The 22,608-nt window shown below is 37.0% G+C and overlaps 1 protein-coding gene across 35 annotated transcripts in view; it reads left to right on the forward strand.

Annotated features, from left to right (window-relative positions):
* Positions 1-22,608, forward strand: part of PBRM1 (polybromo 1) — a 122,261-nt gene that overhangs the window by 43,898 nt on the left and 55,755 nt on the right. For 19 of the 35 annotated variants that reach the window (XM_070237416.1, XM_070237429.1, XM_070237417.1 and 16 more), the window contains 5 exons: positions 2,590-2,803; positions 6,571-6,712; positions 8,349-8,446; positions 16,444-16,720; positions 19,361-19,466. In XM_070237416.1, coding sequence (XP_070093517.1) covers positions 2,590-2,803; positions 6,571-6,712; positions 8,349-8,446; positions 16,444-16,720; positions 19,361-19,466 — 837 coding nt within the window. Of the gene's footprint in view, positions 1-2,589; positions 2,804-6,570; positions 6,713-8,348; positions 8,447-10,564; positions 10,610-16,443; positions 16,721-19,360; positions 19,467-22,608 lie in introns of all 35 variants that reach the window. The other 16 variants (XM_005600572.4, XM_070237428.1, XM_005600573.4 and 13 more) reach the window with 1 other exon arrangement.

The raw sequence follows: 22,608 nt of genomic DNA on the forward strand, positions 1-22,608 counted from the left end.
CCATTAGAGAAAATATATTCTCCCCACATTCACATGGAACATTTACAAAAATTGATCTTGTGCTTAGTGATGAAACAAATTTCAACAAATCTGAAAGATTGAGTGTTATGTAGACCATATTTCTGACCACAGTGGAACAATGATAGCAATTAATAATGAAAAGATAAAATTTTAAAACCCAAGCATTTGGGAAATTTAAAATAAATTTAAAATAAACTAGTTTCCTGTGGCTGCTGAAACAAATTACTGCAAATTTAGTGACTTAAAACAACACAAATTTATTCTCTTCAGTTCTGGAGGTCAGAAGTCTAAATCAGGTTGTCAGCAGGCCAGTGTTCCTTGGGAAACTAGCCTTGGGAAATTTAAAATAAATTTCCCAAATGTTTAGGTTTCTCTTTTTAAAAAACAGAAATTGTAATAGATATTTAATTACTTGAAATGGAATAGTAGCAATAATGAAAATAGTATGTATCAAAACAGTGGCGTGCAGCTAAAGTGGTACTCTGGAAGGAAATTTATAGGTCTGAATCTTTCTATGTAGTAAGAAAAGCAGCCAAAAGTCAATGAACTAAAAATCCAACATAAGTAAATAATAGAATAAAAGCAAAGATGTTAGAAAAAAGAAGAAAGCTAAGAGCAGAAATTAGTTCATTAGAAAGGAAACCTGTAATAGAAAAGATCAATAAAGTCAAAAGTTTTTCTGTTAAAACTGTAAATAAAATAGGCAAATCTGTGGTGAGATTATCAAGAAAGAAACAGGTAGAAATAGAAAAGATTAAGGGAAAGAGGGAGCATATAGAGACTAAAAAGAGAATTTGTGTACAGTTTTATGCATATAAATGTGAAATTTTAGATGAACAAATTCCTAGAAAATGATAAATGCCTACAACTGATTCAAGAAAAGGCTATTTAGTCATTTCACCATTAAAGCAATTAAATTATTAGTTACAAATCACCGGGACAAACATTCAAGGAACAGAAATATATATAAACTCCTGCCGAGAGTAGAAAAAGAGCTCCCCAATTCATTCTCTGAATCCAATATAACCTAGATATTAAAACTCAAGAAAATATGTAGCTAGCAGTATATATAAACGGTAATACATGATAACACAGTTGGGTTTATTCCAGGATTACTAGTTCAGTTCAACATTAGAAAAAATAAATACATCATTCACTACATTAATAGGTGAAAGGAGTAAAACATATATTGGCTCAGCAGATGCTTTTGATAAGTGCTTCAATCCTCATTCATGATGAAAACTTAGCAAACTAGGAATAGAAGGGGATCTTTCCTAACTTGATAAAAGGCATCTCCATTTTTAATGGAGAAATATTTGCAGCATTCCCCTTACCATAAAAAACAAAGCAAGAATATTGTTACCTCTTTTAGTCAAAGGACTGGCCAGCCTACAGTGACAACAGTGGAGGTATAAGGATCAGAAAAGAAGAAAGAGCTATAAGGATTGGAGTTGATAGATTGTTTTTTGAGTTTTCTACTCAAAAGACTGTACAGATAAATTATTATAATTGATAAGAATACTGTGCTAGATACAAGGTCATTATACGAAAATCTATTTCACTTTTGGAATCAGCCACAAAAAGAAAATTTAGTTTTTTAAGTGATACAGTTTAAAAGATACAGTTTATAGTAGCAACAAAACATATATTTAGCTATAAATCCAACAAAAAATGTGCAAGCTCTTCATGGAAAAGATCAGAGCTAGTGAGTCAGAAAAGACTAGATTCAAATCCCCCCTCTGCTAATTTACAGGCTGGCTGACCTTGGGCAGGTCACCAGCGTTCTCATGTCCAGTTTGCTCATTTGGAAGGAAATAACAATACCTATTCTGTGTAGTGGTGTTAGGATTATGTGAGGCTGGTGCTTGTCAAGCTCTTGACACATAGCTAAGTATTTAATAAATGATTGTCTTTCTTACCTGGGAGCACATAGTTATTTTGGTTATCCTGATCCATCAAGAAAAATTTAAATTATGGTACTTATACACTATTTAAGAATTTTGGGAAATGGAATAATATAATTTGAATTTCTATAAAAATGATTACATCATTTGTTTGGGTGTTTTTGTGATTGCTTCTACCTAAAAATTCCCTCATTCAGGGAAGGCATCATTCCTAAGGGATGCTGTAGATTAGTGGGGCAAAGTCACAGAGACCTAAGGCTGAATCAAGTCTGCCAGTATTGGTCCAATCTACATTTATACTATCCTAAACTACATGCTACTGCTTTAGTTCCAAGATGTGTGAATGGCTCCTTGCCCCTTTTCTTGGCCGAGCACACATAGCAAGGAGTCTCTGAAGAAGGTATATTTAAAAAGAGAAACTATTTTGTAATCTTTTAAAAACAGTATAAGTTTTACTATGTAACGTTCTATTTCTATGTAACATTTCTCTAAGTAAACCTATAATTATATTGGGCATTTTTAACATTATCTTTAATGAAGGCTAGAGACTATTCTTTTAAAATAAGTATTCTCAAACATATATAGCTTAATCTGGAAGGTTGTTAAAAGAGCTTTAAAGTATGGTTTTTTCTTCCCTTTGTATATACCTTTTTTGTCTTTCTAGCTGCACGTTATGAAGAAGGAGAGTCGGAAGCAGAAAGCATTACTTCGTTTATGGATGTTTCAAATCCTTTTTATCAGCTTTATGACACAGTTAGGAGCTGTCGGAATAACCAAGGGCAGCTAATAGCTGAACCGTTTTTCCATTTACCTTCAAAGAAAAAATATCCTGATTATTATCAGCAAATTAAAATGCCCATATCACTACAACAGATCAGGTAAGATGTTTCTACATTACTCAGTATAAATCCATTTTCTTGTGGTGGAGCCTGCACATAAATCATCTTCCTCCCTAAAATGGATAAGGATATTAAAGGTAAAAAATGTTTTTCACATGGCTAGAGTATGCTTGAATATCATTCCTATATGGAAAGTGAGAAATTTTGATTAAATCAAATGATATTCTTTATACTGCAATAGCGTCAAGAGGTAAATAAACAAAAGTTGTCCTAGCTGGGGATTTGTGTGTCAGATTACAGATTATAAAAAGTCATGCAGCTCGAAATTTAACTGTTCATTTTCTTATAACTGAGCAAACTACAAAAGTCTGCCTATACCTTTTATTGATATTTTAATTACAACAATTTATATTTAAATTTTGCGTCCGTAGCTGAACCTCTAGAATAAGCATAGTCAGCTTCTTAGAGAATTCATTAGCTGAAACAATACCTGAAAGATGGTTCATCTTGGTTTCCCTTTTCTGTATAGAAAATGTTAAAATGATCACTGGGAATTCAGCCAAACAAAATACCACCACAGTATCATTAAAAATAGGAGGAAATAGGCAGCCTGGTGGCCTAGTGGTTAAGTTCGTGTGCTCTGCTTCAGCAGTCTGGGGTTCGCAGTTTTGGATCCTGGGCACAGACCTAGCACCACTTGTCAAGCCACGCTGTAGTGGCACCCCACATAAAATAGAGGAAGATAGGCACAGATATTAGCTCAGCAACAATCTTCCTCAAGCCAAAAGAGGAAGATTGGCAACAGATGTTAGTTCAGGGCCAGTCTTCCTCACACACATACACAAAAAAAGTAGGAAATAAGTAATATTGTAAAATATGATGTTTTGTAACTCCTTCTCTGTGGCTTAGGTTTTGCAGTATACCCAGATAGAGGCAAGAAGCAGGTAAAAATATCTTGACTGGGCAAGGTCAGAGTAAGCTGGTATTTACATGATATTTTCATGGCAGATAACTAACCTTCCAAACAGTAAATATTAAAATTCTTGTACTTGCTGGATTCTGGGAAATAAGGTTGGCTAATCACATGTCTCATGGTTTTGCATGTAACTTGTCTTTTCATCATTTGATCAGTAAGATTTATGATGTTTTTATTTAACCCAAACTTTGGAGGTTGTGTACATAAGTAGGATATAAAAAATCCATTTATTTGGCATTCTTAAAATAACATGGAAATTAAGGCTGCCATTAATTAAGAAAATAGCCTAGAAATTTGTCTTTTATCCTCTTTTTCTCAGAAAAGATGGTGAAAGTCTTGTAGATATTAAGAGGTTCCCTTTTTTTGTTGTTCTTTTTGAGGAAGATTAGCCCTGAGCTAACATCTGCCACCAATCCTCCTCTTTTTGCTGAGGAAGACTGGCCCTGAACTATCATCCATGCCCATCTTCCTCTACTTTATATGTGGGACGCCTACTACAGCATGGCTTGCCAAGCGGTGCCATGTCCTCACCCAGGATCCGAACTGGCGAACCCCGGGCCACCAAAGCAGAACGTGCAAACTTAACCACTATGCCACCAGGCTGGCCTCAAGAGGTTCGCTTTTAATTGAACAATTTTTGTCCTTAGTTTATTTTCCGCTTTAGTTTTTTTTTTTTTTATTCAAACAGTCTAATTAATTGAGTTTGAGAGAAGACAAATCCTCAGCTAGGTCAGATACCTTCCTACATCCTTCTTCCAAGATAGAATTTTCTGATATAAACCTTGCTTTAAGTCAATAATTCTACACCTTTCCCTCCTTTTTAAATATACTCTGACAGTTGTCTGGCACACAGGTAGTGGAGTGTGAGGAACAGAGGAGTAAGAGAGACCTAGCTGATAGCACCCTAGAGTTCTGAAGGGTCAACTTCTAGGATGTCTGATCTACCTCCTTTCCAAGGACACGTGCTTAGCGAGTGGTGCCTGACAGGAGCTGGGTTACCTTCCATTATGCTCTACGTCAACAGGGAAATCTAGAACAGTGCTGTCCAGCAGACTTCCTGTGATGGTGGAAGTGTTGTTTTCTCTGTGCTGTACAGTCTGGTAGCCACTAATCACATGTGACTGTTGAGCCCTTGAAATGTGGCTAGTGCAACTAAGGAACTAGATTTTAGATTCTATTTAATTTTTATTTAAGTAGCCACATGTGGCTCGTGGCTACTGTATTGTATTGCACAATCCTAGGAAGAGTTGAGTGTCATCAAAAGCAACAAAAATAGGGTGCTAGAAGATAGAAGAAAGCAGCAAAAATAGAAGCTAGACAGTGCGGCTCCATATGCCACTTTCCACTGTGCTGGGGCTTGTCATCTCCATCTTTTATTTCCCATTCTGCCCTTCCCTCTCACTACCCTTGATTAACATCAGTATGATAAATATCTGCAGATTTATTATAGATTGTCATTTACAAGTTTGAGTTTTCTATCTGTTCTTTGTGGGTGTTGAGAATACCCAGCATGTTACCCTTGGAGTTTGCCGTATTAAGTCTGAGGCTGTAATTTAAACTCTGGATGCTAGCAGTGTAAGCTAATACTGAGAGCTGCGTTTGTGCTTCATTGTTGTTATTGTTTTTGCTTCTTCTCAGAGATGTCTTCTAACATTCATATCTCTTTAAGCACTCCATGGAATCTGCATATGATTTTGGTAAATTTTAACTAACACTTTACATGTAGAATAGATAATGTCATTCTAAGAAAAAAGTCTGGAATCTCTACATTCATTCTATGAAGCTGTTTACACATACTGTAGTTCTTAATACTATTTTTTGTGATTTTGATGGACAGCATGCAAATGCTTCAATCAAAAAATGCAAAAATCTATCTTATCTAAATCCATATAGAGTTAGAGCAAACCATAACTCTTCACTTTGTACAAAGTGTATAGAGACTTTATGAGAGTTGGTATTAGAAATAGCCTTAGTGTCTGAAAGAGATAGTGGAATTCTTAAGACTTTTAAGTAAAATAAGTAAAAACCTCAATTTTTTTTTTTTAAGATTTTATTTTTCCTTTTTCTCCCCAAAGCCCCCTGGTACATAGTTGTATATTTTTAGTTGTGGGTCCTTCTAGTTGTGGCATGTGGGATGCCGCACTACCATGGCTTGATGAGCAGTGCCATGTCTGCACCCAGGATTCAAACCAGTGAAACCCTGGGCCACCAAAGTGGAGTGTGCGAACTTAACCACTCAGCCACGGGGCCGGCGCCTAAAAACCTCAATTTTAAGCCATCATAATTAGTTAGAAATGTTTGTATTGAAGACTAGTAGTGAATGGACTTGGATATATCTGCATCTCATTTACAATCTTAAGACCACTCGTCATTGTCTATAGTCTGTAACTTTCTGTTTTCTTTAACTCTCATGAACTGGAATGGCCTCTTATTTTCAGAAATGGGTAGATGACTATGGTTCTTCATTAAGGTAGCTTACAACATCCCTGATTTTTGTCTCTTTCTAGGGTTTGCGTGTTAGCCACTAACAGTTTTTCCATTAGGATTTTTGCTTGTATATTTGCTTTGTAATTGACCACCTTACTAGGTCCTCTTACTACTTCTTAAAGTGTTTTAGTTTATTCTTTTAGGTTTTCAGTTAAACTGTTGTATTGCCTAAATACGGTGGTGCTTTTGCCTCCTCACTTTATACTTGCAAGTGTCACTTCCAGGCCTTTAATCAGTATCACTACTAAAGATACTATCTAGTGCTTGTCAGAATTTTTGCACTGGACTTTCAGGAAGGGTGTTTCATAATGGAAAATTCTAGCCATGTATTTTTCTTTCACAGAACAAAGCTAAAGAACCAAGAATATGAAACTTTAGATCATTTGGAGTGTGATCTGAATTTAATGTTTGAAAATGCCAAACGCTATAATGTTCCCAATTCAGCCATCTACAAGCGAGTTCTAAAATTGCAGCAAGTCATGCAGGTATGATTTCTTGGTTTTGCTAAGCTGTTGTACGTATAATTGAAATAACTTTACACATTTTGAGTATGGCCTTTTAAGATGTATGTTTTCCTTCCAGCAATATCACAGCATTCATTTCAACCACAAATACTGCTGAATTTTTTTATAGAGTTATCAGGACCATGTAGAGTAGAAATAATAGTTTAGACTGGGTTCCCTTTGTGAGTGGAAGAATCAGGATTTGTCCCTGGGGGGTAATTTTAGGATCTTCGGGTAATTTTCCTCCAATCACAGATGATATTCAATCATTATTTTATTTCTTTAGGTCTAGACTTTGTTAACGTACGGTTGCTCCTAGAAGAAAGAACATCTTGAGGCTAAATTAGTCATTGTACAGTGTCCATGAGTTGATCAGATCCCTTCTGAGAGTACACCTTGGAGGGCATCTGAGGTCACAGGTTATCTAGTGTTTTTAAGACAAAAAGGCATAGATATGAAATACAGATTGTATCTACCTTTCAGTTTTTGGTAGAATCTGGAAAGAGAATCTTAGAGCAAGGAAGCAACAAAAGCAATTTTAGATCACCTGTGGAATCTTCATTTTGTATCATCAACACTGTGATCAGTGCTGTGGATTTCAAGTACAGTCGATCCCCAACTTACAATAGTTTGATTTATGATTTTTTGACCTTATGATGGTGCGAAAGCAATGCCCATTCAGTAGAATCTGTACTTCAAATTTTGTGTTTTGATCTTTTCCCGGGCTAGTGATATGCTCTGTGATGCTCTCTCATGATGCTGGGCAGTGGCAGCGAACCACAGCTCCCGGTCAGCCACGCAATCATGTGGGTAAACAGCCAATACACTTAGAACCATTCTGTGCCCTTACAGTTATTCTGCTTTTTACTTTCAGTACAGTAGTCAATAAATTACACGAGACATTCAATACTTTATTATAAAATAGGCTTTATGTTAGATGATTTTGCCCAACTCTAGGCTAATGTAAGTGTTCTGAGCACATTTAAGATAGGCTAGACTAAGCTATGATGTTAGGTAGGTTAAATGTATTAAATGCATTTTCGACTTATATTTTCAACTTAGGATGGGTTTATCAGGATATAACCCCATCGTAAGTCGAGGAAGGTCTGTATTTCCTTTTCATGTATTCCCTAAGTCTGCTGTGGTTGGACTTTCAGCTCTGTTTGGCAGAAGGTCTTTAAAAAGGCATGTGTTGAAAAGTAGATCATCTTTCACTTCTCGCATCAAACTTTCTTCTTAACCACACTGTTGCTTAAGAAGTCAAGTGTACAAAGGCTGTCTTTGACTTGGCTTTACTTAAATATGATCACCAGAGCAGGATGCCCCTGCAACTTGCCTCAGTGCTTTTAACAAGTCGGTGCCCTTTGTAGTCTTAAATGGAGTTTAGCTAGTGTTGATTCCTCAACTCTCCGGATCCATTTTTTTAACCTACTTTTCTGTCATACAGGCTTTTGTTAAATTGGGTTATTGAAAATGTTTAATGACTCTTTAATTTTGTGCATCCTACGTATGGTTGTATCTTTCTGAATGACTCTGCTATGTCTAGCTCTTTGATATTCATATATTCTAGGAGTGTTCAGCAAAGTGAGCTTTACTCCTGGGATCTACTCTGTTTTAGGCAAAGAAGAAGGAGCTTGCCAGGAGAGACGACATTGAAGATGGAGACAGCATGATTTCTTCAGCCACCTCTGATACTGGTAGTGCCAAAAGAAAAAGGTATATACTCTTCTCAGGGCTGGAGACATCTTCTCAGTTTCTGTTTATTTTGTTTTAGATAAGTGCAGAAAAATATTTTTTAAGTTATCAAGTATGATTTCTCTTATAAGCTTTAAATATTTGATAACGTCTTCTTTTAGAATTCGTTTGTAAATTGTATGATTAGTGCTTTTTTTGTACAAGAACCATATTGCTTTTAGATGACATAGATAAAAATGACACCTACTTATGTAGCTTGGCAAAACTGTCATTCTTTTTGCTGTCCAGGTTATTTTGTTTTAATGTGTTTTAAGACTGCCACTTAAATCTAATTTAGGTAATTTCTGCATTGTGAATTACAAAATACTTGGTAGTACCACTATAGTGAAGTAAGTTATTACTCTTACCCTTTTGTTTTTCCTTGTTAATCTGGTCTTTATTTGCCATTTTAAGGATGTCAGATGTAAAATGCCAAGTCATAACTTCTCGTAGTTCATAAAATGTTAAGCTAGATATTTGGTTTTCTTTACTTTCTAACTTTTCTCTCAACTTCCCTAACCCTTCCTTTCTCTCACGGGTTTTATGGAAGGGGACCTAACTGTAAGATTCTGAAGCTGGACTCCTATAAAGAATCATGCAAGACCATCTCTTTTGTCTACGCTTCCCACACGGAGTTTTCTCTGGCTTGATCTTTGTGAAACACCATATTCTCCCTTAACCTTAACTGTCTCACCGTCTTTGTAGCAGCAGTCAATCCAGGGAGGATATTTTAAACAAGAAATGAGCTAATCACTAAAGCAGGGCTTGACAGATTCAAAATCGAATGAAGTTGTCATTAGTTAACACAGTTCTGTTCATGCATTAATAGATCCACTAAGATCAGAGGATTTAAAAAAGTGGTTTGAAAAAGAGAAGCTGTCTTGTCTTTCCCTCTTACAAATAGCTTTTGGGAAAATCTCTTCGACTTTGAAAATAACTTTGCTATGCTGTGCCATGGTAACTAAATTGATTGGTGTACCCTGAGATGTGAGTCTCCTCCATTACTGGCCTATGAATTTCATCCTTCCAAGTTCTTAATTCCTTGTTACACCAGGGACAACGGAGAAAAAATGTGAAACCAGATCAGAGACATCAAATCAAGAACATCTTTGAGTGTAATTATATAACTCTACTACAGCATCACCTGTGTTTTCCAGATCAGTCACCAATCAAAGATAAAAACTTCTCAGGCAAAAGAAGGTAATGGAGGCAAAAGTGATGGTACAATTAGTGCCAACACTGAATGAAAAGAGAGATCTTAAACTAGTTGAGTGTTAAGAAAACAGTTCCAAGGAAGGATTAGCCCAGGCCAGATCCTTAAAAACTGCCTATCTCTGTGGCTTATAGTTTGTGGGACAACCCAAGTAGATTAAATGAAAGTTATTACTTTAAAACCTCCCATAAAAAGAAAACTAAGCTTTATGTTCTGGAAATAATAAAGTCCCACTTCAGACAAAAATTCTCTTTATGAACAAGTTTCCTAGGAAGTGTTTTGTATAATAGAGTGAAAAACACAAATAAGAGAAAACCAAATATAAATCATAGCTAAAACAATAAAAGAACATACCTGGGTTTGAAATATAGGCACGAGTGGATGTTAAGAGGTTAAGAGAATCAAGTCCTGTACTTTGGACTACGACAATGAAAGAACATAATGAGCCTTTTAGAAGGTAGTTATGTTAAGTGGTCTTGGTAATAAGTAATAGACTTCTCCAGAATTCAGGCAAACAAAGCAGCCTAGTAGGTTAAGTTAAGCTTGTCCAGAGAAGTCATGGCCAAGTATTCTAAGTAATGCTTGACTTGACTCCCAAGTATTGTTCATGATTCTGTCTTTGCCTTATTTTTTTAATATCAAAGAATGTGAAAAAAATTAATGTGGATGTGTTCTCTTCATTCTGGGATTGCATTCTTCCCCACACCTCTACCTAAAAATCCACCTGCTGTCTTCCATGTTGAAATGTTCCAAGTATTCTTAATATTTTTTTATCCTTTGGATTGAATAATCCTCTTTTTTCTCAACCATATTTGGTTTATACATGACCCTCCGATGTTGCTTGTTTTGTTTCTCTTCACATGTAATGTTTGTTTCTGCTTTCCCAGGAACACTCTTGACAGTGAGATGTTGGGTCTCAGGAGGCTATCCAGGTGTGCAGTCCTTTTTTATGCATAAACATATTTTTTAAAGTGTAACTTCTGTGGCATGATCAGTACTGATTAGGTGAAAAGTGAAGCCTTAAGCATGTGAAATAACAGTTTTTATTTGAGTGCCAGTTTATTTTATGAATAAAGAAAGCAGTACTGTTTAGAAGTATACTTAGTAAAATGAATTCAGAATTAGCCTAGGTATGTTCAGGAGCCTTAATTTGTTGCTAGCTTTGCCAGGGGCAGCAAGCTCCCTCACCAGTCATTGCGGCTGTGCTTCTGTAGCAAAAAAGTAGAGGCTGAGACTATGGTGGCATTGCCAGTGTCTGGGGGCTGGCAGGTGTTTATTCCCTTTCAGGGATATAGGGATGGTAGAGGGATCAAAATCAACATTGACAATCCAAATGATGTCAATCTATGTTGGCACCTATGCATTGGGTTGGTGCTTCTCAAGCATGAATACATTTCCTCAGTCTCTGATCTTGTCCATGTTTTATTTCTTTAAAAGCACCCATTCTTTTGCATGTTACTTATGATTTTAAAAACAGCCTATGAGTTGCCATGTTATAGTCCTAGTAATCATTATGTGGTGCTTTTATTTTCACTTTTGCCATCTGACATTCATGGAGTTTCAGTTGCTTGCAGAACACCAGACGTTGTTCTTACAGGTCATAAAGAACAACATTTAGTCATCATTTCTATCTGTCAGGGACTTATTGGTCAGGAAAAGGGGCAGGTTGAAAACAAATGAAATTATGTGGGAGCAATGTAGTAAAATAATTGCATAAGGTACACAATTGTGTAGCTGCATAGAAATGTTGCGTGGTTGCCCAAATAGCTTTAGGAAATAATGATTTGCCTGCCATGTTTTTTCTTGAAAGTTAGTTGTTCTAGAGTTAGCTCCATGTTGCTACCATATGTAGTCCACTCTACAAAATTACTGAGTTGTCATTATCTTCTTCCTAAATTTTCCTTAAGAAAAGTTTTCTTAGTTAGATGGTAAATTTAAGAAAAAGACCACAGATTGTATTTCTTTTTATATCATTCATAGTGTGTGGCACTGACTTTGGGTAGTAGTACAAGTAGAAATGCAGGGCATCATGGAGTAGTGTTAGAAGCCCAAGCTCTAGAGCCTGACTGCCCAAGTTCAGATCCCAGTTGTTCTTATTAGCTCTGTGCTCTGAGCCTCATCTCAATTTCCTCATCTGAAAAACGAGTTTATGACAATACCTACGTATGATTGCTGTGAGTGCCTGATTGGTTAATATGTTTAAGGCCCTTAAAACTGGGCCTGGATGCAGTGAGTGCTCAATAAATGTAGCTCTGATTATTTTCTGAAAGTTGTTCCTGTTGACATCAAGACTTGATAGATTTCATTTTGTTTTTAGTCAGATATTACTAGTCTGGGAAAACTCTTTAGAAAAGATAAATAGAAAGGTTCAGTTCCTTGAAGATTTGAAGATGAAATGTAGCAAACCTTGTAAAAGAAAGAACCTTTAGGGTTTACTTAGCTTAACAGCAGGCCCCATAAGCTCTAGGGCCAGAGAGTTAAATGCTGGGAGCCCTTGAAGCTTATGAACAAGGTTGACTTTGATTAGAGAGGCCCTTGGTAAGCTCTAACTCTTGGGAAAGGGAATAACGTGATAAAAGCAGCCTGGTGGTGTGGGGCTGGCCCCGTGGTCGAGTGGTTAAGTTCGAGCGCTCTGCTGCAGGCGGCCCAGTGTTTCGTTGGTTCGAATCCTGGGCGCGGACATGGCACAGCTCATCAAACCACGCTGAGGCAGCGTCCCACATACCACAGCTAGAAGGACCCACAATGAAGAATATACAGCTATGTACCAGAGGGGCTTTGGGAAGGAAAAGGAAAAAATAAAAAAAATCTTAAAAAAAAAAAAAGCAGCCTGGTGATTATCAGCTGATTCAAATCTCAGTTCTGGTTACTCACTTGATGGCCTTAGGTATTCAGCTGATCTCTGTAAGTCTCCATTTTTACATCCACAAAGTTGGGATAATAATTGTACCTGGTTCTCAGTTTGAGCATTAAATGAAAGTGCATATATAGTGCTTAGCCAAGGCATATGGTAGAAGTCTTAGCTATAACCATAAATAGGAATTTTGTGTGAATATATGCAAATAGGAATACATAAAATATAAATAATAGCCTCAGAAAAAATAATGGTAAGGACGTTTGAGAAAGTGGTCAGCCACACAGTATGAGGGTTAGGACTAACACTGTGGCATGAAAAATTGAAAGGAAAGATCAAATCTAGAAGGGCTGTGGAGATCCTCTAAAACTTGGTGATGAACTAAAAGAAGCAAAAAATTACAGTGTTTCAGGCTGGGTTGGGGGGTCAGGAGGATGGTGGTGGTGCCTGGAAAATCAGAGATTCAGAACAGAGCCTCTACTAGTTTATAATCTTTGTGCAGATTTAAAAAAGCACCAATTTCTCAAGACACTTGACTTTCATTTGCTGGAAAATTTTGTAATATACTGATTTTGTTAGTGCAGGTGCCCTTTATGGCCCATTTCCTGTAAAATTCTAGAATTGTATATTTATTATAACAAAGTCCATGATCTGAATTGGCGTCCCTTTGAGGATGGCATCCTTAAGTCCACAATGATAAACAGCTCTGGGTTTGAACTCTCTTAAGATGTATTTTACTTTAGTACATTCAAAGGTGCTGATTGAAAGAAGAGTGAGTATATCAGTTACAAGGTCTGGGATTTAATTTTATGCACCTTTCCCCAAATGGGGAAGAATAAACAAACCATTTACAGTTAATGGTCTGAGAGAGGAAGAGAGGTAGGATGCATAGAGGGGTTCTAAGAAGAATCTGAAAAGCAAGGTGACATCAAAAATAGTAACCAGAAAGTATCAAATAGGGGAATGTGGTAGCTGCCTTTTTGTAATGTAGAGTTCATCTCATTTCAAAAAGTATTGAAAATACTTCCAAAATATTTCAAAAGTTATGGATGTAATAAGGTTCAGCATCCAGATTGGAAAAAGATAAAGCAGGGGCCAGCTAGTGGCGTGGAGGTTAAGTTTGCATACTCTGCTTTGGCAGCCTGAGATTCGCCTGTTCAGATCCTTGGCGCAGACCTACGCACCGTTCATCAAGCCATGCTGTGGCAGCCTCCCATATACGAAATAGAGGAAGATTGGCACAGATGTTAGCTCAGGGACAATCCTCCTCACCAAAAAAAGAAAAGATAAAGCGAATATATCACATAGCTAAGCTAATATAGTTATTGTAAAAAAGTATGAAGTTTAGCTCCGAGTTTTTTCTGGCAGCCAAATTAAAAGTAATGGGCCAGTGGCTCTCACTCTCAAATGGATCTGGAAAAATGTAAAAAAATAAATAACAAAACTGGATTTGTTCAGAGAAGATCATAAGTGACCCTGATAACAGAAGTTTTACTTGCCTTTGAGGATGGAAACCAGTTACATGTCACTCTCTTAATGAGTGAATCGTACAAGTGGAGAAAGGATACTATTAATAATGTAAGTCCTAAAACAGTAAATTTCAGTTATTAGAGCAGTTTCTTAAATACAGTTAGATTTGACATTTTGAGTATGTCCCATTTAAAGGTGCCTAGTGTCAGAGTTACTGGAGTTGGAAGAATCTACCACTCACCGTTTTTTTCCTTCATTGACATTTTCCCTCAAATTCGGTTAAAAGCTTTCCCTCCTTAAAAATCTCGTAAAAATCTGCCCTAGACTCACTGTTGGATTAGACTATTTGTACTGTAGCTTCATACAGAAGACCCTAATGTTGATTGGGCATGGTGTGCTGGAACTAGGAAGGGAAAAGAGCTGATCTCCTCTTGGTCCAAAAAGGGCCTCGATTGAATTGTTCTGTTTGGTATTCCTGGAGTGAGGAGTGATTTCACTGAGTTGGTTATTGAAAAGATCTTTTTAACTTAGGGGTTCAAAATTGAATTCCTGCGTCTTCCTTTTGAAGTTCAACCCCAAACAAGTGAGACCTAAAGAAGCCATATCTGATTGTAGTAGTTTTAAGTATAGATTTCTGTGATACCAAACTCAGGTTCTGAAACTTTTCTTCAGAGGCTTCCTGAAGGTTAAAGTCATCTGTGTTCTAATCTCTGCCCAAACACGGAGCTCTATGGTATTAGAGCTTTGTCCCGAGTTCCCCTTCCATTATGCACCTGCTAAAGTCCTGGAGTGAGAGAACTCTTCTCACATCATTACTCCAGGAGGCTTCTATGGAGACATAGTTTCCGCTAGATGAAACTTCTCTAGATTGCCATCGTCTAACAACCATTGACTGGAGATGCAGAAGGACTGAGAGGAGGAAATGGCAGGAATGATTCCAGGACCATCAAGGGAAATAAGCAGTCTAAGTGAAGACACAGGTGATGAGGATGATCCCAATCAGAGGAAACAGGTCCATTTTCTCTCCTAATTGGATCAATGTGTGGTTGCCTGAGCTCCATGATGTTTGGAACATGCGTTTCTGAGACATTTTTAAATCCTGACTTAAGGATAGATATTTCTTTTCTTATCTATTAGTTATTCTTTATTTGAGTTTCCTTTCTTTTTTTTTTTTTAAGCATATTTTCAACCTTGGAGAGAAAATAGCTAGCCTTTGGCTTCTTCGTTACCCAACAGTAGAGTGAATGATCAGAGGAATGGACTAGGAGACCCATTTGGCCACGTAGTTTCCTTCAGCAATGAACTTCCTTCCATTTATAGGATAGGAAACAGATAAAAAATATTTACCTTTAAGTATATACTGTGAGATCTTAGTAAGTGTTTACTTAGTAGAAATTAAGTGATAAGTCATTTCTTTTTATTATCTTCCTGACTGTTCACTTGGAGACTGCTGATTCGAGTCTGGCCAGAAGTTCTTTATAAGTGTCCTGAACAATAGGCCAGAAATCATATTGGAAGATCATCTCTTCTAATAATTCGCTGGACAGCTCACCTTGGGCAAGTCATTCAGCCTCTCTGAACCAGTTCCTCAACAATTAGTAGACTAGCCCGTATGTTCTCTTGGGCCCCTGTATAACTCAGGTTCTAATCTGTGGTCCTGGGTATTTTGTGCCATACTGTTCACATCTGCTTCTTAGGATCACATCTCAGTGGGGGAATTTGGAGAACAAGATAGGGATTTACACTCAAGGATGAAAATTTACTCAAAAGCTCAGATAAACCACAGACCATTTATTCTTTAAGTTAGGTTGGGACTGTGGAACAATGCTGGTGGGGAGGGAGCAGGGACTGACCCTGACGGGATAAATACAAAAGAGACTTGTACCTACTATAGAGAGACTAGTCTGGCAGACAGCCTCCCATTGTTTTCTGGTAACCAGAAACAGATGTTTAGAGTGGTTTAGAGGGGTTGTCTTAAGAGATGGAGCACTTCTCTTTGTCACTGTTTGTTTTTTGGGTTTGGTTTTGTTTTTTTAAATGAAGACTGTTAGTAACAGTAGAGAATCAGTAGTTTTATTCCACTTCTGCTCTATTCTTCTTAAAAATAAAAAATATATTTCAATTGATAGTAGAATTTCATTTTCTTTGGGTGTCAGACAAGATCTTTTTTCAAGCATTGCATTTCATAAATATTCTAAACAGGTTTGTCTGGTGTTCATTGGCTGTTCCTGCCAGTCACTATGTTTTAACTATTTTGGAAATTTTCCTAATATTTGCTTATAGCTTCCAGCATGTTTACTGTGTTTGTGGCATTCATAATTAATAAATTGAAATCATTATGAAGCACTTGCTCACAAGATTACTTTGTTTTATGTTCATCCTTGGATAAAGAAAACTGAACCTGTTCTCATTTTTCCCCCTTTTCTACCTCCCCATCAACAGTAAAAAGAACATAAGAAAGCAGCGAATGAAAATCTTATTCAATGTTGTTCTTGAAGCTCGTGAGCCAGGTTCAGGCAGAAGACTTTGTGATCTATTTATGGTTAAGCCATCCAAAAAGGACTATCCTGATTATTATAAAATCATCTTGGAGCCAATGGACTTGAAAATAATTGAGCATAACATCCGCAATGACAAATATGCAGGGGAAGAGGGAATGATAGAAGACATGAAGCTGATGTTCCGGAATGCCAGGCACTACAATGAGGAGGGCTCCCAGGTAAGGACATGTGGAAATCCTGGAGTAGGCACGTTTTCTTTTGGGTGCTCATAGAATAATGCCTTTTGAGAGACCGTGTCTAGAGGCCTAACTTAGGTTACTTTTTTCAGTGACTAGCTTAATACTTAGTCTTTTCTTAATTGTTTAAAAGGAGAGGCAATACATGGTGAAGGTTAAAAGTTCGTACTCTGTAATCTGACATCCTAGATTTGAATCCTACTTTGCCAATCCCTGTGTAAATAACTCATCTTTTCTGAGCCTCATTTTCCTCGTCTATAAATTGGGTATAATAATAGTACTTGCATCAGGGTTGTTGTAGGATTTAAAGGAGATAATGTACGCAGAGTGTGTAGCACAGTACCTGGTATTCATGTAAGCACTTGAGTGAAAGCCAATGGCACTAAAATCTTTCATCATCATTATTATTATTATCCTCAATAGCCATGCTTCTCCATGGATAGTCCATAAAATGATTTGATTATATAAGAATCAGGATGTTTCCATAAATGTACCTCTAAATAATTGATTTTGTTATGAGACATTTTGATTTTTAGTTCTTTATCAGTATAACTAAGACACAGTCTTCCTTCTTTAGTATTTTTCTTTCTTTCTTTTTTTTTTTGGAGGAAGATTAGCCCTGAGCTAAGTGCTGCCAATCTTCCTCTTTTCGCTGAGGAAGTCTGTCCTTGAGGTAACATCCATGCCCATCTTCCTCTATTTTATACGTGGGACGCCTACCACAGCATGGCTTTTGCCAAGCAGTGCTATGTCCACACCCGGGATCCAAACCGGCGAACCCTGGGCCGCTGAGAAGCGGAACGTGCGAACTTAACCGCTGTGCCACCAGGCCGGCCCCACTATTTTTCTATTTCATATCTTTTATCTACTTTATTTTTTTCACTGAGGTATGATTGACATATAACATTATATTAGTTTCAAGTGTACAACATAATGATTTGATATTTGTATATATTGCAAAATGACCAGCACAGTAAGCCTAGTTAACATCCATCTCCATCCTATAGATTTTTTTTCTTGAGTTGAGAACTTTTAAAATTTACTTTCTTAGCAACTTTCAAATGTGCAATACAGTATTATTAACTATAGTCAACATGCTGTGCATTACATCCGTATTTTTTTTGGTGAGGGAGATTGTCCCTGAGCTAACATCTGTGCCAAGCTTCCTCTATTTTGTGTGTGGGACACTGCCACAGCACGGCTTGATGTGTGGTGTGCAGGTCCTCACCAGGGATCCAAACCGACAAAGCCCAGGCCACCGAAGCAGAGCACATGAACTTAACCCCTACACCACCAGGCTGGCCCCCCATTATTTATTTTATAGCTGGAAGTTTGTACCTTCTGACCCCCTTCCCAGTTTCTCTCATCCCCAACTCTCTGCCTCTAGCAACCACCAATCTGTTCTCCCTATCTACAAGCTTGGTTTTTTTGTTCTGTTTAGATTCCATGTATAAGTGAGATCATATGGTATTTGTCTTTCTCTCTCTGACTTATTTCACTTAGCATAGAGTCCTTGAGGTCCATTCATGTTGTCCCAAGTGGCAAGATTTCATTCTTTTTTATGGCTGAATAATATTCCTGCGTGTGTGTGTGTGTGTGTGTGTGTGTGTACGTGTACATGTATGTGTACCAGATTTTCTTTATCCATTCATCCTTTGATGGACATTTAGGTTGTTTCCATATCTTGGCTTGTTAATAATGCTGCAGTGAACATGGATTGGCGTGCATATATCTTTTCAAGTTTCCTTTGTCTACTTTAACTCTCCCAGAAATAAAGTAACATTTTCACATCATTTATTTCCTTTCTTTTGCTATTATATTTGAATATAAAATAGACACTGAGGGTACTTGTGACCAAAGAAATGGTTTTATCATAGGAGTCTACACTGTCCTCAGTATCATTAGCTAATGTGTCACTTGTCTGCCACGGGTAGAGAAAAAAGCCATTCTTGAGAGAGGTGGCCAAAGAAGAGAGGTCACTTATTCCCTCAGCCCCTCTGCTCTGGTGGCAGTCAGGAAGGACAGCTCTGCAGGGGGTTTGGGAGGAAGCCATTTGGGGGTGAGGCCGTTAGGTGACTACCCTTGTTCTTGGCTACATGTTACCACCGTTGACTCAGTCTTCAGAGAGAGATCCTAAGCAGGAATTGTTGCTTTTCACAGATCACACCAGACTGTGATCACAGACTGATGTTAAATCCCATTTAACAATATTTGAGATATTGCTCTCCAACTATTGGACATTTTTAGTTTTTAATTTTCATTGAGCTAAGTCTGCTACCTTGAGGGTCCAGTTGAAGAGAGATTTATGAAGAAAGCAGCATGTGTAAATATGTTTCAGAATTCTTGTAAAAACTTGCAGTGATTCTACTGTGGTTCTATTAAAGTTCTCAAATGTTAGCATGTGTGTCTGCACATTAGAATCACCTGGAAAGCTTAAACAACAAACCGGTTGAGGCCTGTACCTACTCCACAGAGATGGGATTTTGTTGCTCTGTAGTGATCTCAAGCTAAATAGTTTTCAACTATCCTAACTTGTGTTTTTAAAACCTCTTTATGGATGTATATCATACTATAATCAAAAGTTTTATAGAAAATAATTTTAAATATGTTTATGGAATATAGGTGTACAATGATGCACATATCCTGGAGAAGTTACTCAAGGATAAAAGGAAAGAGCTGGGCCCACTGCCTGATGATGATGACATGGCTTCTCCCAAACTCAAGCTGAGTAAGTCAGCCTCACACTTTGTTACTCAGTTTAGTCTGCCGAGGATAGATTACTGGTTTACTAAAATAATATTTAATTAATTGGTGAATATATTTGAACTCACATTCCAGCATGGAGTTTCTTCCCTCCTCTCAAGCACTCTCTTCTCTATGTTAAACTGTGGAAAATATGTGGGGAATAGAATATAGCATCAAAAGTTTTGTTTCCTTTCTTGAATGCGGCGGACATTTTATAAATGTTAAATAATAAGATATTTTTTCTTTTCTTTTTTTTTTTGAGGAAGATTAGCCCTGATTAATTTGAGGACAGTTAGCTCTTTTTGCTGAGGAAGACTGGCCCTGAGCTAACATCCATGCCCATCTTCCTCTCCTTTATACGTGGGACGCCTACCACAGCATGGCTTTTGCCAAGCAGTGCCGTGTCCGCACCCGGGATCCAAACTGGCGAACCCCGGGCTGCAGAGAAGCGGAACATGCGAACATAACCGCCGCGCCACCGGGCCAGCCTCTGATATTTTTTCTAAATATAATACCAAGAAGAGTGTAGTGGCAGGTTCTTAAAAATATTTTTGTTTGTTTGCTGATTACTAGAATTGAAAAGGAATCCCAGCAGCTCTTCCTAGACAGAACTTGAGAGGTTAGAGACACCCAGCCACTGTGCTGTAGATTAACTCAGCTGTCTTTTGAGTGTGGTCTGTGAATGGTGGTTTTATTGAAAACTGTGAGGGAAGAGAAGACAGCAAAAGTAATTAATAACATTCTGCAAAACAAGAGGTTTCTGCTTTATTTAAAATATATAAATAAAATAAATACCAAGCAAATGATAGTAATGTTGTCAAATATTCTTTAGAACCATATTTGCTGAAAAGGGGGAAGAAAGAACCTGCTTTTTTATATGAAATGACTGTAAACTGAATTTTAGAGTAGCTGTGTGTATGATTTATTGCTAATTGATGATTCCTTCTTATTAAAGCATTTATTTTTCTTCTCATGAAATGGTAAAAGCATATAGAAGGTTTACAGAAATGAAAATTTTTTATTCTACTTTTTAGGGAGACAGGGCCTTTTAAAACTAGAATTAATTTCTTGAGTTAAGAAACTAATGATAGATAAATACTTTAACAGCAACTATCTAAATATATATAAATACACATATTTTTTAAAGTTCAAGGAAAGGAGATTTTAACGTGTAATGTTAATTTCCTTTTCATTTCTCTATTTTATATTATGAAAAATTTCAAACATGTACAAATATAAAGAATGGTACAGGGGCCAGCACTGTGGCCCAGTGGTTAAGTTGGCACGCTCTGCTGCAGCGGCCCAGGGTTTCACCACTTCGAATCCTGGGCGCAGACATGGCACCGCTCATCAGGCCATGCTGAGGCAGTATCCCACATGCCACAACTAGTAGGACCCACAACTAAAAATACACAACCATGTCCCGGGGGCTTTGGGAGAAAAAGGAAAAATAAAATCTTTAAAAAGAATGGCACAGTGAACCCCTGTATATACGTTACTTGGCATTTATTAAGATTGTGCCATACTTATTTCCTATATCCCTTTTTTCTCTTTTTTTTTGTTCTAAAGTGTTTTAAAGCAAATCCAATCATATCATTTCATTTCTACATGGTTTAGTGTGCATCTATAAAATATGCAGATATTTTCTTAAATAACCATGAAGTCATTATCACACCTGAAAAAATTAGCAATTTCTCGGTTTCATCTAATACCTGCCAAATTTTCAAATTTTACTTACTGTCTCACAAATGTATTTTTACAGTTGGTTTCTTCAAATCAGGATCTAATTAAGTTCTCTGCATTACATTTAATTGTTAAGCCTTTAACTCATAATCTAGAGCAGTCCCCCTCCTTTTTTTATCCTAGTGCCATTGACTCTTTAGAAACCAGGTCACTTTCTTGGACAGTCCCAAGTTCTGGACTAGTCACTTCACTTCTTTGTGATGTCAGTTAACTTTTTCCTTTATTCTCCTTATTTCTTAGAAGTTAACTTGCTAAAGGCTTGATTAGATTCAGTTTCTGCTTGGCAAGGATGCTTCATAATAGGTTTTCTACATTTATGTTGCATCACATCCTGGGGCAATATCTGGTTGAGGTAGAATCCAAAAAAGGTCCACACATTGCATTTCATTGATATGTCTTTTAATCTGTAAATTCCCCTCTGTCTGTCTCTTTTTTTTTTCATCTTGTAGTTTATTTGTAGAAGAAATTGGGTTTGTGCTAGTGTCCCACAATCTGGGTTTTGCTAATTGCATCTCTTTGCTGTAGTTTAATATGTTCTTTTGTCCTTTGTAGTTCCTGTAAATTGGTGGTTCGAGCCAGAGGCTTGATCAGAGTTAGATTTAGATTTGATCCTTGACCCCTCCCTTTGGCACAAAAACTGACTTCAGAGGTGATATATGGTCTTTCATCAGGTGGCATGTAATATCTGGTAGTTTCTTTTCATTAATAGCTATTGATGCTCACTACATTGATTCATTAAAGAGATGTAAAATAGTGATAGTTTAATTTATTATTCCTTGCTCATTTACTAGCTGGAATACTTCTATATAGAGAAACTTTGCCTCATCCAATATTTGGTTACTTGTGGTACAGTTTTTTGTGTTTGTTTGTCTTGTTTTATTTTTTGTTTTTTGAAAGGATAAAAGCTAGATATTTTTCCCCTTCATTTACCAGTTTTCAAAATAATGCATTGGTTTACTAATATCCTCCAACATTTACCCAATTGTTTGTTTGTTTTTATATATCATTAAGAACTACTAGATTTAAACATATTACTGAGTTTTAACCCATTGCAGTTATTGTCCTTATTGATGCTTATCTTGTCCCAGGCCAGCTGCTATCTTCTTTTGACATGTCCATGATAAGAAGTCATTGATAGATTCTTTACTGTCTACTGTTCGAGATATACCAGACTCATCTTGTGCAGACTGGGAGTCAGCCATTTGCCAAGAAGCTACTGACATTAGTATTTGAAATCAGTATTACAAAACTATATAGGGGTATACTGCTGCTGGATTGGTTGTCGTTTCCAGGATTTTCAGTGGACAGAGCTAGGAAATTGTGTGTGTATTTTATATTTAAAGATAAAATACATAATAAGTTCGTACTCATACCCTGAGTTG

This window comes from Equus caballus, chromosome 16, assembly GCF_041296265.1.
Source record: "Equus caballus isolate H_3958 breed thoroughbred chromosome 16, TB-T2T, whole genome shotgun sequence".
Taxonomy (NCBI): Eukaryota; Metazoa; Chordata; class Mammalia; order Perissodactyla; family Equidae; genus Equus; species Equus caballus.